Here is a 24,158-nt window from a genome sequence, read left to right on the forward strand (position 1 = left end):
CAATGCCAATAAACTACACACTTAAAATAAAATGGCCTGTAGTCCCAGACTGAAGCAACAGAACTGCTTGACCCCAGGAGTTCAAGACCGTAGTGTACATGATTGTGCCTGTGAATAGCCACTGCACTCCAGCCTGGGCAATGTTGCAAGACCCCATCTCTTTAAAAAAAGTGAAAATGGTAAACTTTACATTATGGACATTTTACCACAATAAAAAATTAAAAACCAATATTGAACATTATCATTTATTAAATATTTATACTAGGCACATGGCTGTTTGTTATAGTCTTTTCCATAGTTTTAATATATTTGAAATGTTTTCATTAGAAATAAAAAGCCAATAATAAAGATTGCTTTGAGGGCATCTTGAAAGTATAGGCCAGTAGAAAGTCAATTTACATTACTAAAACAAAATAAGGCTGGGCATTCGTGGTCCTTAGCAAGGACTCTAGGCCCTTAAATAGCATGTTAATTTAAAAATAAAAAATAAATAACAATTAAAATGATGAATCACTCAACTAAAATCTCTTACACAATGCTAAGAAGAAACAAGACTAACAATGTGATGAGATAATGAGCAAGATATATGATAGTTTATTAAAGAAATGCATAATCCTTAAATATATGAAAATGTGCAAATTTTATTTTAAGAGAAATGCAAATTAAAACGACAGAGATATCAGATTGAAAAGGATTCCAAAGTGTGACAAGCCTCTATGGTGAGGCTGTAGTTAAACAGGTAAATCATAATGACACAACCTCTGTGGAAGAAAACTTGGCAATATCTAACAAAATTACATATGTATTTACCTTCTGATCCAGCAATCCCACTTCTAGGAATCTATCCCAAAGATACACTGGCAAGAATACAAAAAGACATATGTACAAAGCCATTCACTGCAGCACTATTTGTAATACCAAGATTGGAAATAACCCTAATGTCCATCAATAAGGAAATGGTTGAATAAATATGGTATATATATTCAGCACAGGTTGCTGTAAAAAGCAATGAGAACAGTCTCTATATACTGATGTGGAATAATCTCCAAAATATACTGTTAAGGGAAACCACACTACCAAACAGTATTTTTTGTGTGTGCCCGTCCCTACTTTTTGTATAAGATGGGAGAGAGGCCAGGCGCAGTTGCTCATGCCTATAATCCTAGCACTCTGGGAGGCCGAGGCGGATAGATCACATGAGGCCAGGAGTTCGAGAGCAGCCTGGCCAACATGGTGAAACCCCATCTCTACTAAAAATACAAAAATTAGCCGGGTGCGTGATGGCATGTGCCTGTAATCCCAGCTACTGAGGTGGCTAAGTCATGTGAATCATTTGAACCTGGAGGTAGAGGTTGCAGTGAGCCGAGATCATACCACTGCACTCCAACCTGGGTGACAGAGCAAGACTCCCTGTCTCAAAAAAGAAAAAAGAAAAAAGGAGAGGGAGATGTGAGTATGAGTATGTATGTGTATACACTCACATATATTAGTTTATATTTTAAAAATGAACACGCCGGGTGTGGTGGCTCCAACCTGTAATCCCAGCACTCTGGGAGGCCGAGATGGGCGGATCACAAGGTCAGGAGATTGAGACCATCCTGGCTAACATGGTGAAACCCTGTCTCTACTAAAAAATACAAAAAACTAGCCGGGCAAGGTGGGGGGCGCCTGTAGTCCCAGCTACTCGGGAGGCTGAGGCGGGAGAATGGCATAAACCCGGGAGGCGGAGCTTGCAGTGAGCTGAGATCCGGCCACTGCACTCCAGCCTGGACGACAGAGCGAGACTCCATCTAAAAACAAAACAAAACAAAACAAAAAAAAAAACAACAGGAGAATAAAAAGTAATAAAACTGGTTATATATATGGAAAAAGAGAATGAATCAGTAATACCAGGTTTAAGTAAATTTCCATTTCCATTTCCATTTCCATTTTCATTCTGTCACCCAGGTTGGAATGCAGTGGTGTGATCTCGGCTCACTGCAACCTCCACCTCCTGGGTACAAGCGGTTCTCTTGCCTCAGCCTTCCCAGTAGCTGGGATTACAGGTGCAGACCACTATGCCCGGCTAATCTTTTGTATTTTTAGTAGACATGGGGTTTTACCACGTTGGCCAGGATGGTCTCAAATCCCTGACCTCAGGTGGTCCGCCTGCCTCACCCTCCCAAAGTGCTGTGATTACAGGTATGACCCACTGCCTGGCCAGTTTTGACTTTAGAAGTATGCAGATTTATTATACAATTTAGAAACAATTAAATTGAAATAAAAAAATTATATAAATTTCAAATGAACTGAAACACATGAGCTAACTGTTGGTGGGAAAACCACAAGAAAATAGGATTCCTTTAAGTAATGTTATTTATTTTTATTTGTTTTTGAGACAGGGTCTTGCTCTGTCACCCAGGCTGGAGTGCAGTGGTACAATAAAAACTCTCTGAAGCCTCAACCACCCTGGCTCAAGCAATCTTCCCACCTCAGACTCCCAAGTAGCTGGGGCTACGGGTACATGCCACTGAACCCGGCTAATTTTTTTTTCCCCCTTTTTGGTAGAGACAGAGTCTCCCTATGTCGCCCAGACTGGTCTTGAACTCCTGGGCTCAAGCGATCTTCCTGCCTTTGCCTCCCAAAGTGCTGGATTATAGGTGTGAGCCACCGGGCTTGGCCTAAGCCATGTTAAAATACAATACTCTGACTATAAACACCAGTGAAATATATTTAAAAGCAAAAACTAAAGAAATCTTAAACTGCACACTGTGGCTGGCATCTGAAATGTTGCTATTATTTTAAAATAATTAAAAGACTTTTATAGGATAAAAACAAAGAAGTAATAATATTACCATCATTAGCAAACAAGACTTTTTCTTTTTTTTTTTTTTTTTTTTTTGAGACGGAGTCTCACGCTGTTGCCCAGGCTGGAGTGCAGTGGCGCGATCTCGGCTCACTGCAAGCTCCGCCTCCCGGGTTCCCGCCATTCTCCTGCCTCAGCCTCCTGAGTAGCTGGGACTACAGGCGCCCGCCACCGCGCCCGGCTAATTTTTTGTATTTTTAGTAGAGACGGGGTTTCACTGTGGTCTCGATCTCCTGACCTTGTGATCCGCCCGCCTCGGCCTCCCAAAGTGCTGGGATTACAGGCTTGAGCCACCGCACCCGGCCAACTTTTTCTTTTTTTAGACAGAGTCTCACTCTGTCCCCCAGGCTGGAGTCCAGTGGCATGATCTCGGCTCACTACAAGCTCCACCTCCTGGGTTCACGCCATTCTCCTGCCTCAGCCTCCCAAGTAGCTGGGACTACAGGCACCTGCCACTACGCCTGGCTAATTTTTTTGCATTTTTAGTAGAGACGGGGTTTCACCATGTTAGCCAGGATGGGCTCAATCTCCTGACCTCCTGATCCTCCCGCCTCAGCCTCCCAAAGTGCTGGGATTACAGGCGTGAGCCACCACACCCGGCCGCAAACAAGACATTTCTAAAAGAGAAGAGATACAAGCATAAAATCAAAGAAGAAAAACCTTGTAACCCTGTTTTTTTTCTTTTTTTTTTCCTTTTTATTTTTTTGAGATGGAGTTTCGCTATATTGCCCCGGCTGGCCTTGAACTCCCAGGCTCAAGCCACCTCAGCCTCCCAAGTAGCAGGACTATAGAGGTACATGCCACTGTACCCAGCTAAAACCCTGTAATTTTAAATTTAAATTGTAAGTATCAATGTAAAACCATTATTTTCTTTATTTTTCAAAAGATGTGTATTTTCATGGCTGGGCAAGGTGGCTCACACCTATAAATCCCAGCACTTTGGGAGGCTGAGGCAGGAAGATCACTTGAAGCCAGGAGTTTGAAACTAGCCTGGGCAATATAGCAAGACCCCATCTCTATTAAAAAAAAAAAATTGCTGGGGATGGTGGCACATGCCTGTGTTCCCAGCTACTTGGGAGGCTAAGGTGGGAAGATCACTTGAACACAGGAGTTTGAGGCTGCAGTGAGCGAGCCATGATCGTGCCACTGTACTCCACCCTGGGTGACAAAGCAAGATTTTGTCTCTAAAAAATAAAAAATAATTTTAAATGTGTATTTTCTAGCTATGTCTGTAAGTAAGGCCTAGAATAAATGACAACCTAGTATCAAATTAGCACTTCAGCACCCAGATTGTGGTCTCTAAATATCGTACTTACATTAAAGAAAAAAAAGCTCCTCAGAGAAACAGCAGATTACAAGTTTGGGGCAGGATATGTTCAGGAGGTACTTGGGAATCTTACTGGTCCAGAAGGCAAGGACTAGTGTATCAAAGATAGATGACATCACATCAGAAGAACACAGGAACCAGTCTGAAAGAACTCTCGCTGCTCTAGAATTTGATCATCAAATGAATGATGACAGCAATGAATTCAAACTCATCAAATGTATATATATACATATATGTACTTAAATACATGAGTTAATAATATTTAAAACAAAGGAAAAATCAACTTCTAAAATGGTAGAATGATTATCACAGTGAACATACTCTCCCATAAAAGAACAAAAAGACTGGCTAAACAATGAAAATCAATCATTTCAAAGTCCTAAAATTAACCAAAGGCACAGAACAAACTAAAAAGCATCTATTGAAGATAAGCCACTAAACCTCAGTTAGAAGAGCGAAATATGACATTTTAAGTTGGGGCTATTCCCTTCTCTCTTCCTTCTCCAGTGCAAAAAGAAAATTTTAGAACTGAAAATAACCCAATTAATAATAATAATAAAAAACTCTATGGATAAGTTCAACAGCAGAATGAAGCAGACAAGAAAGAATGAGTAAAATTGAAGACAAAACAACAGAAAAAACCCAATCTAAACAACAGAGAGAAAACATTAAAAAAAAAAAAGAAAAATGAAGACGGTCTGAGAGACTTATGGGACAGTAAGAGAAGCTCTAATATTAGTTTTATTAAAGTTTCAGTAGAAGGAAAAAATGAAGACTGAAAAAGTATTTGAAGAAATAATGGCTAAAATTTTTCTAAACCTGGCAAAAGATATAAAGTCCCTAAACTCCAGAAGCTAAGTAGACTCCAAACAAGATAAACCCCCAAAAAAATACACCAGACTCAAACTTCCAAAAACTAAAGGAAAAAAAAAATCTTAAAATTAACAAGAGAGAAACCTCTCTTTTAAAAGCAGAGCGTTGGGGGTGGGAGGTGGGAGAGTGTCCAATAACAGCAGATTTCTCATCAGAAACCATGGAGGCCACAAAGAAGTAGCACAATTATTTTCTGAGAGCTGAAAGAAATGAGTTTTCAACCCAGGATTCCATATCCAGCAAAAATATCCCCCAATAACGAAGGGGAAATCAACACATTCTCAAATGAAAGGAAATGAAGACAATCTGTCACTAGTAGACCTCCTTTAAAAAAAGGGTTAAAGCCGGACGTGGTGGCTCACACCTGTAATCCCAGCACTTTAGGAGGCCGAGACAGGCGGATCATGAGGTCAGGAGAATGAGACCATCCTGGCTAACATGGTGAAACCCCGTTTCTACTAAAAATAAAAAAAATTAGCCAGGCGTGGTGGTGGGCACCTGTAGTCCCAGCTACTCGGGAGGCTGAGGCAGGAGAATGGCGTGAACTCGGGAGGCGGAGCTTGCAGTGAGCCGAGATAGCACCACTGCACTCCAGCCTGGGCGACAGAGCGAGACTCCGTCTCAAAAACAAACAAACAAACAAACAAACAAAAACAAAAAAAAACTAAAGAAAATTCACTAAATAGAAATGAAGTGACAAAAGAAAGAATCTTGGAAAATCAGGAAAAGAATAAATGACAAGAGAAATAGTAAAAATATTGAAAAATATAATAAATTTTCCTTCTCTCAAGTGTTCTAAATTATATGTTTGACAGTTTAAACAAAAACGTTAAGCATGTCTGATGTGATTCTCAAAATATGTAGAGAAAATATTTAAGGCAATTATATTATTATATAAAAGAGTGTAAAGAGACATAAAAGTAGGAAAGGTTTCTATACTTCACTCAAAGTAATAAAATGAAGACTGTGATAAGTTATATATAAGTAATATAATACCTAAAGTAACTGCTAGTAAGTGCTACAAGAGGATATACTCAAAAACACTACAAATCAAAATGGAATTCAAAAAAAAAAGTTCAAGTAACCCACAGGAAAGCAGAGGGGAAAAAAAAAAACCACAGGAGCCAGTCTGAAAGAACTCTCACTGCTCCAGAGAAACAAACAAAAAACAGAAAAAATAAATAAGCAAAAAAAGCAGACTTGAATCCAAACATATCAATAACTACGTTAAGTATAAATGATATACATACATCCCATAAGGCCAGAATTTTTAAAACTTAGTATATGCTGTATCAAGAACCTTATTTCAAATATAATGATACAGCCATGTTGAAAAGGATGAAAAAGATATATCATGCAAACGTTAATACAAGAAAGCAGGAACAGGTAAATCCTAGAGACAGAAAGTAGATTATGGATGCCAGAGTCTGGGTGGAAAAGGAAAAGACAACTAATGGTTTGCTGTGATGGAATATTCTGGAATTAGATAGCAGTGACGGCTGGAAAACTTTCTGAATAGACTAAAAACCTCTGAATTATGTACTCTAAAAAGGTTGATTTTATGGTATGTGTATTGCGTCTCAAAAAAATCATACTTCAATGAAGTTTTTTGAAAAACAAACCTCAACAACAAAAAAGCCAATCTTTATTAATTAAAAATAAACCAATTAATAATAAGCCAAAGACATGATGAGCTATTTCACTGAAGAGGATACAGAGATGCCAAGTAGGAACATGTAAAGATGTTCAATATCACTGGCGGCCATTAGGGAGGTACAAATTAACACCATGATGAGCTGTCACTACCCACCTATCAGAATGGCTTAAACAAAAGTAATGACACCACCAGATAACAGTGAGGATGTAGAGAAACTAGATCTCTCATATACTGCTAGTGAGAATGTAAAATGGCACAGCCACTCTGGAGCATAATTTTGCAGCTTTACTAAATATGATCTAGTGATTGTGCTGCTGGGTATGTACCCCAGAAAAATAAAGTATTATATACATAACTGTTAATAGCAACTTACATGTTTGTAACAGCCAAAAACTGGAAAAAAACAAAATGTACTACAATAGATGAATGGTTAACCGAACTGTAGTACATTCATGACTACTCCACCACAATAAAAAGGAACAAACTGTCAATATACGCAAGAGCTGGGATGGATCTCAAGGGCATTATTAAAGCCCATCTCAAAAAGCCATGTACTGTGTTATTCTATTTATGTAACATTCTTTAAATGACAAAATTATAGAGATGGAGAACAAATTAACAGTTGCCTGGGATTAGGGAAAGTGGGGAGAAGAAGGATAGGTGTGGGAACTCTTTGTGGTGATGGAATACTTCTGTATTTTGACTGAGGGGATGGTTCCAGGAATCTACACATGTGATAAAATGACATAGAATTACACATTCTTTATACTAATATCAATTTCCTCAGTTTTATATCATATTATAGTAACTAATGAGAGAAACTGGGTGAAAGGAACATGAAATCTGTCAGTAAGTACTATTTTGCAAACTCCTGTGAATGCATAATTACTTCAAAGTAACTAGAAAGTAATCATCAAAATGTTAATGCTATTTTAAAAAAGAAGTCTGTTCATAACATTTTTTTTTCTTTTTTCTTTTTTTTGAGACGGAATCTCGCTCTGCCCAGGCTAGAGTGCAGTGGAGCGATTTCGGCTCACTGCAAGCTCTACCTCCCGGGTCCACGCCATTCTCCCGCCTCAGCCTCCCAAGAAGCTGGGACTACAGGCACCTGCTACCACGCCCGGCTAATTTTTTGTATTTTGTTTAGTAGAGATGGAGTTTCACTGTGTTAGCCAGGATGGTCTCGATCTCCTGACCTCGTGATCCGCCCACCTTGGCCTCCCAAAGTGCTGGGATTACAGGCATGAGCCACTGCGCCTGGCCTTGTTCATAATGGTTTCTTATTTTTTCAGCAAACATTATTAGTAGCCCCTAGTGCCAGGTTCTCTGACAGGTACAGAAGATGGCAATGAAAAACAAGACTTCAAACAGCTTCCAGTTCAGTGGTAGAGAAATAGACAATATAACACAGGCAAGTAATATAATTGTGCATCCTAGAGAATAAATTCTGAGAATAAAACCAATACCTGCATCAAGCTGCTGCTCCCCGTTCATTTCCACAGCATATAGGCTATATCCTCCCAACACAAAGGAAAGGCCTATGGTTCTGCTAGAATCTGAAGATTACTTGCAGGTTTCAAGCATCTGTTCAATGGGTATCCAAGGGTCCAAATGAAAGTGCTGAAAAATGAAAAAGAACACATAAACAGCCTGAAGCCCAAGCGTACTCACTCACTCATAAAACAGGGCACTCAACTGGTTGAGAGATCAGATAAGATAAAAACATACTGGCAGAACAGATAGGACTGGAGGAAAAAATTGACACTTTCTCTAATTTTGAAGAGTCAGTATGTGTATGTGTGCGCTCATGTGCGTCTGTATGTGTAGAGAATGCACACTATCGAGAATTCGATAATAAATCTAAAACTCACAACAAAGATGCATATGAATCATTACCCTTTAAATTTACATTACCATACTTAGCACCAAGATTCCTATCCACAAAACTCCAGTTCCTAATGGTTTCCTAGGGAGAGGGGGGAGTTAGCTTTCAATGCTGTCTTACACAACAAATATGATTCAAGATTCAGTATTACTTTATCTAATTTTCCATTTCATTTATCTAGAATATTATGCAGAACCATAAATATCAACTGTATTAGCCTACAATTACAAAGAGAATTCCTCCAAAATAAGTTTGGAACCTGCTTATTCTTTTTTTAAAAAACAGCTTTAGGGTTGGATGCGGTGGCTCACGCCTATAATCCCAACACTCTGGGAGGCTGAGGTGAGAGGATCACTTTGAGCCCAGGAGTTTGGGACCAGCCTCAGCAACAAGGCAAAACCTTATCTGTACTAAAAATACAAAAACTAGCTGGGTATGGTGGTGCACGCCTGTAGTTTCAGCTACTCGGCAGGCCGAGGTGGGAGGATGGCTTGAGTCTGGGGCACAGAGGTTGCAGTGAGCCAAGATCACACCACTGCACTCCAGCCTGGGTGACAGAGCCAGACACTGTCTCAAAAAAAGAAAAAAAAAGCTTTATTGGGATACAAATCACATACCAAAATTTCCCATTTCAAGTGTACAAATTAATAATTTTTAGTAAATGTACAAAGTGTAACCATCATAATTGAATTTGAGAATATTTCTATTATCCTGAAAAAAAGCCAAATGCCCACTTGCAGTTCCTTCCCATTCCATCCCTAAGCTCAAGCAACCATTCATCTGCTTTGTCTCTACAGATTTTGCCTTTCCCAAACATTTCACATAAATGGAACCATAAGAAATGTGGTCTTTCATACTTGGTTTTCTTTCACTTATGTTTTTGAGGTTCATCCATGTTGCAATATGGATGAATCTATTCTTGCCTTACATACATGTAAAATAATCTAAGATATTATCTTAATATGTGCCTAATAGATTAGAAAGAGGAAATGAAAGGGAGAAAAGAGCTGCTTCAGGAAGGTAGGGCATGAACTAACTGCAAGAGCGACAATACAGAAAACTGTAGAATTGGGATGGGTACTTAACAGCACAGCTTTGGGGGCGATATTCTGCAGGATCAAGCAATTATATAACTCTCAAAAGTTTTGAGTGTGTATTAGACCCCCCAGTAAATGATTCTCATAAGCAACTTTAATCATGAAGAAAAAGTTTAGCTTTTAATACATCCTTATATCACTTTTATATATCTGAAAAGGTACCAGCTACCTAAAGGACAATAGCTTAAAATGGGTAGGGATGGCCGGGTGCATGGCTCATGCCTGTTATCCTAGCACTTTGGGAGACCAAGGCAGGCAGATCACTTGAGCCCAGGAGTTCAAGACCAGCCTGGGCAACACAGCAAAACCCTGTCCAAAAAAAAAAAAAAAAATATATATATATATATATATAAATTAGCTGGGTGTGGTAGAGCATGCCTGTAGTCCCAGCTACTTGGGTGGCTGAGGCAAGAGAATTGCTTGAGCCCAGGAGGCTGAGGGTGAGGCTGCAGTGAGCCACTGTACTCCAGCCTGGGCAATGGGAGTGAAAGCCTGCCTCAAAAAAAAAAAAGGTGGGGAGGTAAGGAAACCTAGGTTCTAGTGCCAGCTCTACTGATAACTAATAGTGCAATCTGATACACTACCATATTATGTCCATTTTTTATCTGTAAAACAAATAAAGATCTTTTTCAGATTTTAAATTTTCATTTCATAATGAGCGTAGAAAAGTTTTGATAACTATTAAGATTGTGGACATTCCACTTGAGATAAATGCCAGTTATCCCAAATCGTATCACAGAATATAAGCACCGAAACCCACACTTTCAAAGATGGGAACAATTGAACAGAAACTTGAGAGTGATGTTTACGGCTTCTAAATGTGCTCTCTTCCCTCAGTTTACTTTTCTACCCCAAGCCCAAAACATCCAAACTGTATCACTCCACCTACTAATTTATTCATTCCCCATATACGTATCAAACACCAGCTCCTTACCAACCACTACTGTAGGGGATGGGGTAAAGCAATCAAGAGAGATATGACTCCTACTTTCATGGAGCTTATTTTCAACCGGAGGGAAACAAATTAAGCCAACAATAAAAAAATTATTTAAACTGCTATGAAGTAAAAGTACTAGGCGATAAGAAAGAATATAAAGGCAGGTCTAACCTAAAATGAGGTCACTGACAGTGTCCCTGAGAAAATGATACAGCAGCTAGGCAGAAGGGGGAGAAAAGGAGGACTATTCCAGGCACCAAGAATAGAATAAACCAAGGCTCTATGGTGGGAAGGACCTGAAGGCTGCTGTGGCTAGAGCATGTGAACCAATAGAGTAAGTAGCAGATAAAAGATTGAACAGGAAGAGAAGGGATAACAGCAATTAATAATTACTGAGGACTGCCTATGTACTGGGGCACTGTTTTAAGCAGGTTGTTGACAAGTCCAAATTCCTATGGCTCTAATTTAGTAGATAATCTCCACATATAAAGTCTTGACACTTCAGCATGGTTTTGACAGAACGAAGTCAGTGCTAAACAAGTATCTGTTGGGTCACTAGCCTTTGGAGATGTCATCTACCGTTTATGTTCATAAACTCTTGGAACATGCTAGAGTATTTTGTGCAGAGAGCCACAAAGTACAAAAATAATAATGAAACTTCAAAGCCAAAAGGCATGAAGTGGGAGAGATGCAAGTTTTACGTAGCAGAAAGCTACGGTTATGACATTCTTTCAATCTTACATCAATCGTTTAGATTTTAGCCAATGAGCAATCAGTTCATCATCTTAACAGGATCACAAGAAATAGACTGATGAAGCCTTCTGTTGTGGAACATCTGTTAACGCTCTCTCTTTATTGTTAGCCTGCTGTCTTTTTATGCAGTTTAAAAAAAAAAAAAAAAAAAAAAAAAACCAGTGAAATGTCCAGGAGCTTAGTGTATGAAAATTTAATTCACTTTTCCTTTATTTTCTGTTCATATTAAATTGTTTTACTGTCATTGTTTATCACTTATTTTGGTATTATCACCCTCTTGTAGTGAACAGAATACACTAAGAGTTACTCATTTAAGGCCTGGTGAGGTGGCTCATATCTGTAATCCCAGCACTTTGAGAGGCCAAGGTGGGCAGATTGCTTGAGGTCAGGAGTTTGAGACCAGCCTGGCCAACGTGGTAAAACCCCATCTCTACTACACACACACACACTAATTAGCTGGGTATGGTGGTGGGCACGTGTAATCCCAGCCATCTGGGAGGCTGAGAAGAGAATCGCTTGAGCCCAGGAGGCTGCGGCTGCAGAGAGCCAAGATCACACCACTGCACTCCAGCTCGGGTAACAGAGCCAGACTCCGTCTCAAAAAAAGAAAAAAAAAAAGAGTTATTCATTTAAATAAGTGCTTATAAGGCTGGGCCCAATGGCTCACCCCTATAGTCCCAGTGCTCTGGAAGCCTGAGGCGGAAGGATCTCTTGAGTCCAGGAGTCTGAGGTTACCATAAGCAATGATCATACCACTGTATTCTAGCCTGGGCAACAGGGAGAGACCCTGTCTCAAAAATAAATAAGTAAAAATAAATAAATAAATAAATAAATAAATAAATAAATGTAAAAATAAATAAATTCTCATGAATTAACTGATCTGGATCGTAGTCATCTTATTTAATACTTTAGTGAACTAAATAGGTACTTAGATATTTGGAAGGGGTTCTAAGATAATATACTGAAGCCTGAAGAAATGTTAAATACTTCCAAGAAATAGAAATAAAAATTGAAAAAGCAAAGCTAATTGGAAAAAATAAGCTTTCAAGATAAATACTAAAAAAGAACAACTAAACCCCAGCAGAAAAATCAAACTGAATAGCTATTTCATTTTTAAGTGGTAACATCAATATAAAACTACCATGGAATGTTAACAGATTTTTTAAAAGACCTAAAAGTCATCTGAACAACAAATATGTTAGACAAAATCTTCCCCTCCCATCTTGTTGGGTTTTTTTTAGACAAAGTCCCGCTCTGTTGCCCAGGCTGGAGTGCAGTGGCGCAATCTCAGCTCACTGCAACCTCTGCCTCCCAGCTTGAAGCAATTCTCCTGCCTTAGCCTCCCAAGTAGCTGGGATTACAGGCGTGAGCTACCACGCCTGGCTAATTTTGTACTTTTTGTATTTTAGTAGAGACCATGTTGGCCAGGCTGGTCTCAAACCCCTGACCTCAAGTGATCCACCTGCCTCAGCCCTCCCATCTTGTTTTAGATTACACATACAGTCCAACTCTGAGCCTAGTAGTAGTAACCTGGCTTCATGTTAATGCCCTTTGTTTTCAAGGCTAAGATAAACATTGAGTAAGATGAGTGATTACATGGGGAAGTTGCAATAATGCAAGATAAATTTCTGTGGGAAATATCCTCAGCCAAATGATTTAACATATCTGACCTAAGTAACTTTTAAAGGGCTTAGAAAGGACAGGACCTCAGTGTGGTTCTAAAGATCACTGATACGTTCGGTGGTTGGGGGAAAAAAAAAAAAAAAAAACTTTAATTCAAAAAATACCAGGCAGTTAGCAAGAAAATTCCTATTGAAATATTTGATTTTGTACACTTATCCCTCAACTCAATAGATACAAGTCCAACAATAATTTCAAGTATGTTGTTAAATATAGTAATTGCAACAATTCAGCAAGTTAGATGCTCCATTTTCAGCAGATCTGCAAAGTTAACTCTGACCTTGACAGTGCAGTCAGTGGTAGAGTCACCTTATATTTTCTGTTCCCATTCCCCAACAGGTGTAGCTTTCTGTCGGCCTTTCACTCTTACCATAGTCAACTGTCACTACGTTTTATTTGACTATCTAAATTAAACATTGTCCTTGCATTTGTCAAATGCCAACGTAACTCAGGGACAGAAATCTTCTACTGTTTCATTAAGTTGTTTGTTGTTTCATTTTTATTGTTTTAACCCACTGCTACATGTTTGACTAGAGAGATTAAAAAATAAACTCTGATAAAGTCAAGGTTTTAGTTCAATTTTGAGAGAAAAATCTTAGTCACTCATATCATCTAAATTAAATCTTGAGGCCAGGCACGGCGGCTCACGTCTGTAATCCCAGCATTTTGAGGGGGCCGAGGTGGTGAATCACTTGAGCTCAGGAGTTCAAGATAAGCATGAGCAATATGGCAAGACTCTGTCTCTACAAAAAGTAAAAAAAAAAAAAATTAGCTGGGTGTGGTGGCACATGCTTGTAATCCCAGCTACTCAGGAGGCTGAAGTGGGAGAACTTCAAACCCAGGGCAGAGGTTGCAGTGAGCCAAGGTTGCGATGAGCGAAGTTTGCACCACTGCACTCCAGCTTGGGTGGCAGAGCAAGACCCTGTACCAAAAAAAAAAAAAAAAAGAAAAAAATCTGACCCAAACCTTTTCATGATTTTATAAACCCAATACAGGGCAAATCCATCTCAGTTGAATAAACTGGTACTAATAAATGTATAAAACCACTGAAAGTTCTAAACAAAACCCAAACTCAAGAATAACCTAAACTGGAAAAAAAAGAAAACAAAGAAAGTTAAATTGTGGAGCCAATATTTTTAAAGATTTTAGACAACAATGAGAAATTGTTAAGTAAAATATAGCATAAGCATACAATACACCATACATGGCCATTGGAAATTGTGTTAGAGAAATGGTTTTCTTCTCCAAATCCCAATAGGGCATTTTTTTTCCTTCTAATTCTATGGTTGAACCAATAGGCCACTGTATTTGACTTGATAAGCTAATTTTACAATGCATATAAGCCGGGCATAGTGGCTCATGCCTGTAATCCCAGCACTGTGGGAAGCCAAGGTGAGAAGAGAGCTTCAGCCCAGGAGTTGCAGACCAGCCTGGGCAATATAGTAAGACCTCATATCTCTATGAAAAATTTAAAGAAACAAAATTAGCTAAGTGTGGTGACACATGCCTGTAATCCCAGCTATTCAAGAAGCCGAGATTTTTTTGTTGGTTTGTTTTGAGACAGTCTACTTCTGTCACCCAGGCTGGAGTGCAGTGGCACAATCTTGTTTCACTGCAACCTCTACCTCCAGGCTCAAGCAATTCTCGTGCCTCAGCCTCCTGAGTAACTGGGATTGCAGTGTGTGCTACCACGCTCATCTAATTTTTGTATTTTTGGTAAAGACAGGGTTTTACCATGTTGGCTAGGCTGGTCTTGAACTCCCTGACCTCAGGTGAGGTGATCTGCTCTCGCCTCAGAGTCCCCAAAGTGCTGGGATTACAGGCATGAGCCACGGCGCAGCCAGCCAGGAAGCTGAGAATTGCTTGAGTCTGAGAGGCAGAGTCTGTAATGACCCAGGATCATGCCACCGCACTCCAGCCTGGGTGATAGAGCAAAAACAAAACATAAAATGAAATGCATCTAAAAGAGAAAATGTACAATCCAGCTACATTTTTGTAAAAGATGACATAAGGCAAGTTCCTTCCATCAAAATATTAGGCCAGGCCCAGCAGCTCATGCCTGTAATCTCAGCACTTTGGGAGGCCAAGACAGGAGAATCACTTGAGGCCAGGAGTTCAAGACCAACCTGGGCAGCATAGTGAGACCCCATCCCTAAAAAGAAATTTTTTTCCTAAATCAAAATAGTGTAACATTAGCATAAGAAAAGACAAACATCAATAAAGTAAAATAAAGTTGAACAAAACATATCAATTTTTACGACAGTGCAGTTTGTGATAAACAGGGCATTCCATATAAATCATGAAAGGACACAAACAGTGTTAAAGAATTGCCTATCCATTTTGGGAGGAAAAAAAATTAGAACCTTACTTTATGCTGCCACATAAATAAATTCCAGGTGAATTAAAAGAGAAAAACATGAAAAAGAAGATTCCAAAGAAATTAAAAGAAAACATATGTGAATATGGTTATAGCCTTGGAATAGCATAGATTTCCTTAAGCAAGGAAGCCATAAAATGGATACCTTTGACTAAATACTTAAAACTTTCAACTTGCAAAAAGAACCATAAACAAATTTTTTTAATGAGCTACAGAAAAAACTATCTCCAGCATATATAGCAGACAAAATATTAATAGCCATAATAGCACCTATTAAATAAATAAGACCAAACCTAGTAACATGGACACTTTTTTAAAAGGTCAGATATGAACGATAATTGTAGGGAATGACTGGTAATCACATGAAAATATATTCAACCTCAACAGCTAAAATTTTATTTTTCACCCAGATTAGCAAAAACAAAAGATTAGTAACACTGAATATGGTTGAAGACATGGAGAAATGGAAGCCGTCATTATCAGTTCAGGAGCACAAACGGATATAGCCCTTTTAGAGAGAAATTTTATTCTATCAAAATTTTAACTTGCATTCTCTACAACCCACCAATTCCACTTCCAATATATTTCAGAAAAATATTCAGAGACAATAAGGAAATAAGTAGCACAACAACTTCAAAGAAAGAGTTTAAACTGTCCTCATTTCAGGGCATACACAGAGAAACATCCCCATGTGTACAAAGAAGCAAGAACCAAAATGGTTCCTTGAGCAATGCCTATATTAAGAAAAAACTGGAGGCCGGGCGCGGTGGCTCATGCCTGTAATCCCAACACTTGGGGAGGCCGAGGCAGGTGGATCACAAGGTCAGGAGTTCGAGACTAGCCTGAAAAACATGGTGAAACTCCGTCTCTACTAAAAATACAAAAAAATCAGCCAGGCCTAGTGGCGGGCGCCTGTAATCCCGGCTACTCAGGAGGCTGAGGCAGGAGAATCACTTGAACCCGGGAGGCGGAGGTTGCAGTGAGCTGAGATCACACCACTGCCATCCAGCCTGGGCGACAGTGTGAGACTTTGTCTCAAAAAAAAAAGGAAAAAGAAAAAGAAAAGAAAAAACTGGAAACCTCAGGGTCAATCAATACATAATGGCACATCCACAAGATGAAAGTTAAAAAGAATAAGACAGCTTAGTAAGCATAAAGTTTATGCTGGGGTGATGAAATAAGCTTTGGATTTGGATAGTAGTTTTATATAGACATATACATATAACCTATATCTATATAAAACCGAACAAAAACAAAACTACATATTTCTACAGGTACACATATGTATATGTGCAGATACCTTTAACATGGTCAGGAAGAATACATCCAAATCATTAACAGGAAATTGAGATTCAGGGCAGGGCAAAAGGGTCTGTTTGTTTTAACTGCATTTGGTAAACTTTTCAAGATAAAAATATACTCATATGTTTACTTCAGTGATTTAAAATTTTAAGACAAAAAAATGCATTTATTGACATGGAAAGCTATTTATTCATTCTTTCAATAAATATTTACTGGAAACTTACTATGTGTCAGGTACAATAAAAAAAAAAAATTAGAGATATATCAGTGAAGAAAACAGACCAAAATCTCTGCCCTCATGAAACTTGTATTTTACTGTAAGGAAGAAAGTGTAATACTTTCTCTAAACGTCATAAGTGATAGAGCTGGGGAGGAATGACAGTGTGGGGTGGTTAAATCGGGTGGAGAGAAAGGAGGCTTCATTGAGAAGGTAACATGGACAAAGCCTTGAGGGAGCCATAGAAGGAAAGAGCATGCCAGGAAGAGGGAAAAGCCAGCACAAAGGGCCTAAAGGGGAGAGCATGTGAGTGTGAGCTATGTTCCAGGAATAGCAGGGAGGCCAGGGTAGTTGGTGCCAAGTAAGCAAGCAAGAACAAGTAGAAGGAGAAGAGGCAGGAGAGAGGTCAACCTCACACTGCCTGCCACCCCCAGGCGCCTCTGTGAGCACTCCCCACCTACAGCCCTTAAGGAACTACACTTATCAGGTGACCCTGCTCCTCTGGTGGTAACAAAACATAAAGGCAATGTTGGTGGGAATGTTAAAATGATGCAGCCACCTGGGAAAACAGTCTGGCAGTTCCTCAATGTTAAACATAAAGTTACCATATGGCCCAGGATTTCACTCCTCAATATATACCCAAGACATACGAAAACATATGTCCAAACATAAACTTGTTCGTGAATGTTTGTAGTATTATTTATAATAGTCAAAAAATAGAAACAAATCAAATGTATCAACCAATTAATGCATAAGTAAAATGTAATATATATAATATAATGGAATATTATTCAGCCATAAACAGAAATGAAGTACGAATACATACTACAACAAGGATAACCTTGAAAATATTGTACATGAGAAGACAGACACTAAAGGCCACATATTACATGCTTCCATTTATATAAAATGACCAGAATAGGCAAATTCACAGAGACAGAGGGTAGATTGTGGTCGCCAAGGGCTGGCAGAGAAAAGGTAATAGATAACTACTACTACTATGTACAGGGTTGCTTTTGGGAGTATTAAAACATTCTAATATTAGACTGTGGTGAGAGTTGTACTATTCCGCGAATTAAAAAACTACTTAACTGTAAACTTTAAATAAGTGAGTTTTATGGTCTGTGAAATATATCTCAGTAAAACTATAAAAATAGTACTTATATTCAAGGACACAACTATGCTTTTAAATAACTTTTCAAATACAGAAGCCAATGACCAAAAAAAAAACAAAAAAGAGACAAGATATCTGGGTTACCCTTAGGATATGTAACAGAAGGAGAAAGAAAACAATTTGGCTGTTACTGGTTTGTTATCAGTTAAGGTAATGCTGTGCTTTAACAGATAAATTTCAATTTTCAATTGCTTAATCCAACAGATATGTATTTCCCACAGAAATGAAGTCCAAACAGGTGTCCCTAATCAGTAGACAACTCTCCACCATATGATTATTCATGAAGCCAAAAGCCTTCCACCACATACCTCTACCATCTTCAACAAAATCTTCACAAATCATTCACTGTAGGGGATCACACATGGGAGGTTTTCATGGGACAGACCTAAAAGCGGTACGTCCCTTCCACCCACATTCCACTAATTAAAATCCAGTCACAAGACCCCATCCAACTACAAAGGAAGCTGTAGACTATAGTGTGGCACTTCCCACCATTAGTAACAGAGTGCTTAAATTAGTACTGCCATTCACCAGAACTTATATTAACAGTAAATAGCAGTTATTTTATTTAAAGGAGGCTCTATGAATCAATAGTAGTGTGTCATGGAATTCTTTGTCAATAAATATTTACTGAGCACGTATTATTGCCACACCACATTTGTTCTAGGTGAACAAATATTTTGAAACCTGCCCTCACGAATCTCATAAAGTGTGTAGATAGCCAGCAATACAATAATTACAGTTGAGCCTTGAACAACATGGGCATGAAATACATGGGTCCACTTACAGATTTTTAAAAATAACTATCTCGAAAAAATTTTTGGAGATTTATGACAATTTGAAAAAACTTGCAGACAAACCATGTAGCTTAAAAATATCAAAAAATTAAGAAAAGGGTGTGTTGTAAATGCATAAAATACATGCAGTATTAGTCTATTTTATCATTTACCACTTTAAAATATATACAAATCTATTATTCAAAGTTAAAAAATATCAAAACTTGTACAAACACAGACTGTACATGGTGTCATTCCCAGTCCTGAGAAATGTAAACAAACCTAAAGATGCAGTTTTACATCATAACTACACAAAATTAAGTGTAGTATATATTGTGCTACTGCAATCATTTTGTAGCTATCTCCTGTTGCTATTGCCTTGACCTCAAGTGTTGCGACTATCTGCTTAAAATGCTGTGACACTAATCATCTCCACATGGGCAGTTCGTCTCTCCAGTAAAATGCATAAATAATATCACAATAAAAAGTGATCTCCCATGGTGCTTACACATTTTTCATGATGCTTACTGCAGTACTGTATTTAATAACACCCTAAGACCCATAGAAAGTACCACTAGAGATGCCGGATGTGCTCTCAAGAAGCAGAGAGAAGTGGTGACATCGTAAGAAAAAGCTGGATTACTTGATATATACAACAGATTGAGGTCTACAGCTGCAGCTGCCTCCATTTCAAGATAAGTAAATCCAGCATAAGGACCATTGTTTAAAGAAAAAAAAAAAAGCAAAGGAAATGTGTGAAGCCATCACTGCAACTATGCCAACAGGTGCAAAAACCTTGCATTTTGTGTTAATTACATTTTTATCTCACGTTGAAAATGCAGCTTTTATGTGGGTGCACGACTGCTGTAGAAAGGCATACCTATAAACTTTTGTATGACTTGAGAAGAAGTGAAGTCATTATATGACAACTTAAAGCAAAAGAAAGGTGAAGGAGGCCGGGCGTGGTGGCTCACACCTGTAATCCCAGCACTTTGGGAGGCTGAGGTGGGTGGATCACCTGAGGTAGGGAGTTGGAGACCAGCTTGATCAACATGGAGAAATCCCATCTCTACTAAAAACATAAAATTAGCCAAGCGTGCTGGCGCATGCCTGTAATCCCAGCTACTCATGAGGCTGAGGCAGGAGAATCACTTGAACCCAGGAGACAGAGGTTGCGGTGAGCCGATGCACTCCAGCATGGGCAAAAAGAGTGAAACTCCATCTCAGAAAAAAAAAAAAAAAAAAAAAAAGGTTAAGGATATAAAGCTGGAGGATTTAATGCCAGCAAAGGATGCTTTGGTAATTTCAGAAAGTGCTTTGGCTTTAAAATTTTAATAGGAGAAGCAGCTTCTGCTGACCAACAGGCAGCAAATGAGTTCCCCAATGCCATTAAGAAAATCATTGAGGAGAAAGGATTTCCACCTGAATAGGTTTCTGTGGGGTTTTTTTGAGACAGGGTCTTGTTCTGTCACCCAGGCTGGAGTGCAATGGCATGAGCTCGGATCACTGCAACCTCCACTTCCCAGGCTCAGCAATCTTCTTACCTCAACCTCCCTAGTAGCTAAGACTACAGGAACGTGCCACTACGCTCAGCTAATTTTTTTCTTTTTACTTTTTTGTAGAGACGAGGTCTCACTATATTGAACAGACTAGTCTGGAACTCCTGGGCTCAAGCAATCCTCTCATCTTGGCCTCCCAAAATGCTGGGATTTCAGGCATGAGCCACTGCACCCAGCCGGAACAGGTTTTTAATGCTGATGAAAGTGCTCTATTTTGGGGGAAAATGTGCTACAAAGGACATTTATTAGTAAGGAGGAGAAGAAAGCACCAGGATTTAAGGGAGGAAGGGATAGGCTAACTTGACTATTCTGAGCAAGTGCAGTTGGGTTTATAATCAGGACAGCCCGCTAACCCCCACACCTCGAAGGGAAAAGATAAAAGCCAGCTGCTAGTCTTTTGATTGTACAATAAGGCCTGGACAACAAGAACCCTTTTTCTGAATTGGTTCCATCAATGATTTCTCCCTGAAGTCAGGAAGTACCCTGCCAGTAAGGGTCTGCTTCTTAACGTTCTTTTGATATTTGACAATGCCCCCAGCCACCCATGAGTTCAACTCTCCCCATGAGTTCAACACCAAAAGCAATGAAGGGAGTCTACTTGCCCCCAAACACAATGTTTCTAATTCAGTATCTAGATCAGGAGCTCATAAGGGCCTTTAAGGCTCATTACACACATTCCTTTATGGAAAGGATTGTCAACACTATGCAAGAGAACCGTGATAGAACATAATGAAAGTCTGGAAGGATTACACTGTTGAAAATTTCATTGTTATAGAAAAAGTCCTGAAAGCCATCAAGCCTGAAACAATAGACTCCTGCTAGAGAAAACTGTCCAGATGTCCTACATAACTTCACAGGATTGACAACAGAGCCAATCACAAAAATCATGAAAGAGGCTGTAGATATGGCCAAAAAGGTCGGAGGTGAAGGGTTAAGATATAGATCATGGGCCAGGTGCCATGGCTCACACCTGCAATCCCAGCACTTTGGGAGGCTGAGGTGGGTGGATCACTTGAGGTCAGGAGTTCCAGACCAGCCTGGCCAACATGGTGAAACCTCCTATTAAAAATACAAAAATTGGCCGGGCGCGGTGGCTCAAGCCTGTAATCCCAGCACTTTGGGAGGCTGAGACGGGCGGATCACGAGGTCAGGAGATCGAGACCATCCTGGCTAATGCGGTGAAACCCCGTTTACTAAAAAAATACAAAAAACTAGCCGGGCGTGGTGGCGGGCGCCTGTAGTCCCAGCTACTCGGGAGGCTGAGGCAGGAGAATGGCGTAAACCTGGGAGGCGGAGCTTACAGTGAGGTGAGATCCAGCCACTGTACTCCAGCCTGGGCGACAGAGCGAGATGCCGTCTCAAAAAAAAAAAAAAAAAACAAAACAAAAATTAGCCTGATGTGGTGGCACACGCCTGTAATCCCAGCTACTCGGGATGCTAAGAAAAGAGAATCGCTTGAACCCAGGAGGCAGAGGTTGAAGTGAGATCGCAGCACTGCACTCCAGCCTGGGCGACAGAGCAAGACTCCATCTCAAAAAAACAAAAAAAAAGATACAGATTGTGGAGAAATTCAAGAGCTAATACACAGCACACTAGAGGAATTAACAGAAGACGACTTGATGGAGTGTCAATAAGGAAGAAGTGCCAATAAGGAAGAAGATGTAGAAGAAGCAGTGCTAGAAAATAAATCAACATTGACAATCTGGCAGAAGGGTTCGGATTATTCAGGACTGCTTTTATGACAAGATCCCTCTATGATATGGCACTGAAACTAAAGCAAATAGTGGAAGAGGGGTTGATACCTCCTCAGCCTACTCAATGTGAAGATGATAAGGATGAAGACCTTTATGATGATCCACTTCCACTCAATGAAGAGTCAATATTAATATATTTTCTCTTCCTTATGATTTTCTTTGTAACATTTTTTTCTCCAGCTTACTCTATTTTAAGAAAACAGTATGTAATATACAACACATAAAATATGTGTTGATTGACTGCTTATGTTCTTGGTAAGGCTTCTGGTCAACAGTAGGCTATTAGTAAAGTTTTTGAGAAGTCAAAAGTTATATGCAGCTCTTCAGCTGCATGTGGGGTCAACACCCCTGTGTTGTTCAAGGGTCAACTATAATATGTATGTTGAATGGAAACAAATGTTAGGGGGAAAAAAACTGAACAAGGGAGGAGGACAGAGAGTCCTACTTTTAACAAAGTGATCAAAGTCTTAGTTGAGGTAACATGAAACAACACCAGAGGGAAATGAGGAAGTGAGCCATGTGGGTACCTGCCGAAGAATATTCAAGGCAGAAAAACAAAAAGTGCAGTCTCTGAAGTGGGAGCTTGTGTGGCATATCTGAGGCCACAGCGGTTGGAACAAAATGATCACAGCAGAGATGCTATGAGATGAACTCAGGAAGCTATCAGGGAGTCATATTTTACATGAACTTGCAGGCTGCTGTGAAGATTTTGGCTTTGGGGAAGCCACCGAAAGATTCTGAGGAGAGGAGGAACACAATTTATTTTTTAAAAGGATCACTCTGCAGCTATGTGAGAACAAAGCAAGAGCAGAAGCAGGAAGACCAACTAAAAAGACTACAGAATAATCCGAGTGAAAGGTATTGGTGGCTAGGCCCAGGACAGGACAAGTGAAAAGAAATTTTCAGCAGCATCTGGGCTGACTGAAGTTTCTGCCCTAAGCAACTGGAAGGATAGAACTGCCACTTATGGAAAAAGGTCTGAAGTAGGAATGGTTTGAGGAAGAAAAATTATGATGAGTTTCAGTGCAAAATAGGGCAATACGATTACTTTCCTCACCACTAAAGGTTTGCTCTTGGAGTTTTCAGGAAAATGTTTTCAATCAACAAAAGTGTAATTATTACACCCCTTATCCGTGTAGTATCTCCAATTTATAAGCTTTTTTCACCCATGATGCTTCATCTGAACATAATAAAAAACTATTTTAGACAGCAAGAATGGGGCCAATTCTTTTTTTTGCCCCTTGGGAACCTCCTCGTTGGCTTCAATCCCATCTTACATTTCACCTTCTCCAGGTTTACCAATCAGCCTTGAAGGCACTTCCCCATAGCAATTCAGTAATTTATGCTGCCTTATTTTTAAAAATTCCAATTTCAACACCCACATACTTTCCAATACAGGCACTTCAATGACAAATTTTCTAGCTTTCTTTAATGTATGTCTTTCAATAATCTCAGGCATAAATATTTAAAAATTCATACCATAATGAATACTATATTGAATATAGGTTATATATTATTATAGGTAACATTTATTATATTACCTATATGTTACATATTATATATAATATACCTATGTTATATATTATTATAATATATATTATATACCTACATGTTATATTATAATACATATTATATGCCTATATTATATGCCTATATATTATATATTATGTTACATACCTATATATTATATATAATATATTATATATATGTTATAATATATAATATATACCTATACATTATGTTATATATGCCTGTATATTATATAGTATTATAACATATATACACCTATATAGTATATATTATAATATATTATATACACCTATATATTATATATAACATATAATGAATACTATACTAAATACTATGTGTATATATATTCATACTATAATGATTCATACTATAATGAGTTTGGAAATCTCAGGCTGACCACCCTATAAATCCCTGG

General features: G+C 38.9%; 1 protein-coding gene across 8 annotated transcripts in view; it reads right to left on the bottom strand.

The window, feature by feature from the left end:
• Window positions 1-24,158, bottom strand: part of SFMBT1 (Scm like with four mbt domains 1) — a 153,955-nt gene that overhangs the window by 62,647 nt on the left and 67,150 nt on the right. For 7 of the 8 annotated variants that reach the window (XM_005547388.5, XM_074032473.1, XM_074032471.1 and 4 more), the window contains one exon: window positions 8,169-8,322. In XM_005547388.5, coding sequence (XP_005547445.2) covers window positions 8,169-8,196 — 28 coding nt within the window. In that variant the 5' untranslated portion in view covers window positions 8,197-8,322. Of the gene's footprint in view, window positions 1-4,161; window positions 4,335-8,168; window positions 8,323-24,158 lie in introns of those variants that run through there. The other variant, XM_065540748.2, reaches the window with a different exon arrangement.

The sequence above is a fragment of the Macaca fascicularis genome, chromosome 2 (genome assembly GCF_037993035.2).
Source record: "Macaca fascicularis isolate 582-1 chromosome 2, T2T-MFA8v1.1".
NCBI lineage: Eukaryota > Metazoa > Chordata > Mammalia > Primates > Cercopithecidae > Macaca > Macaca fascicularis.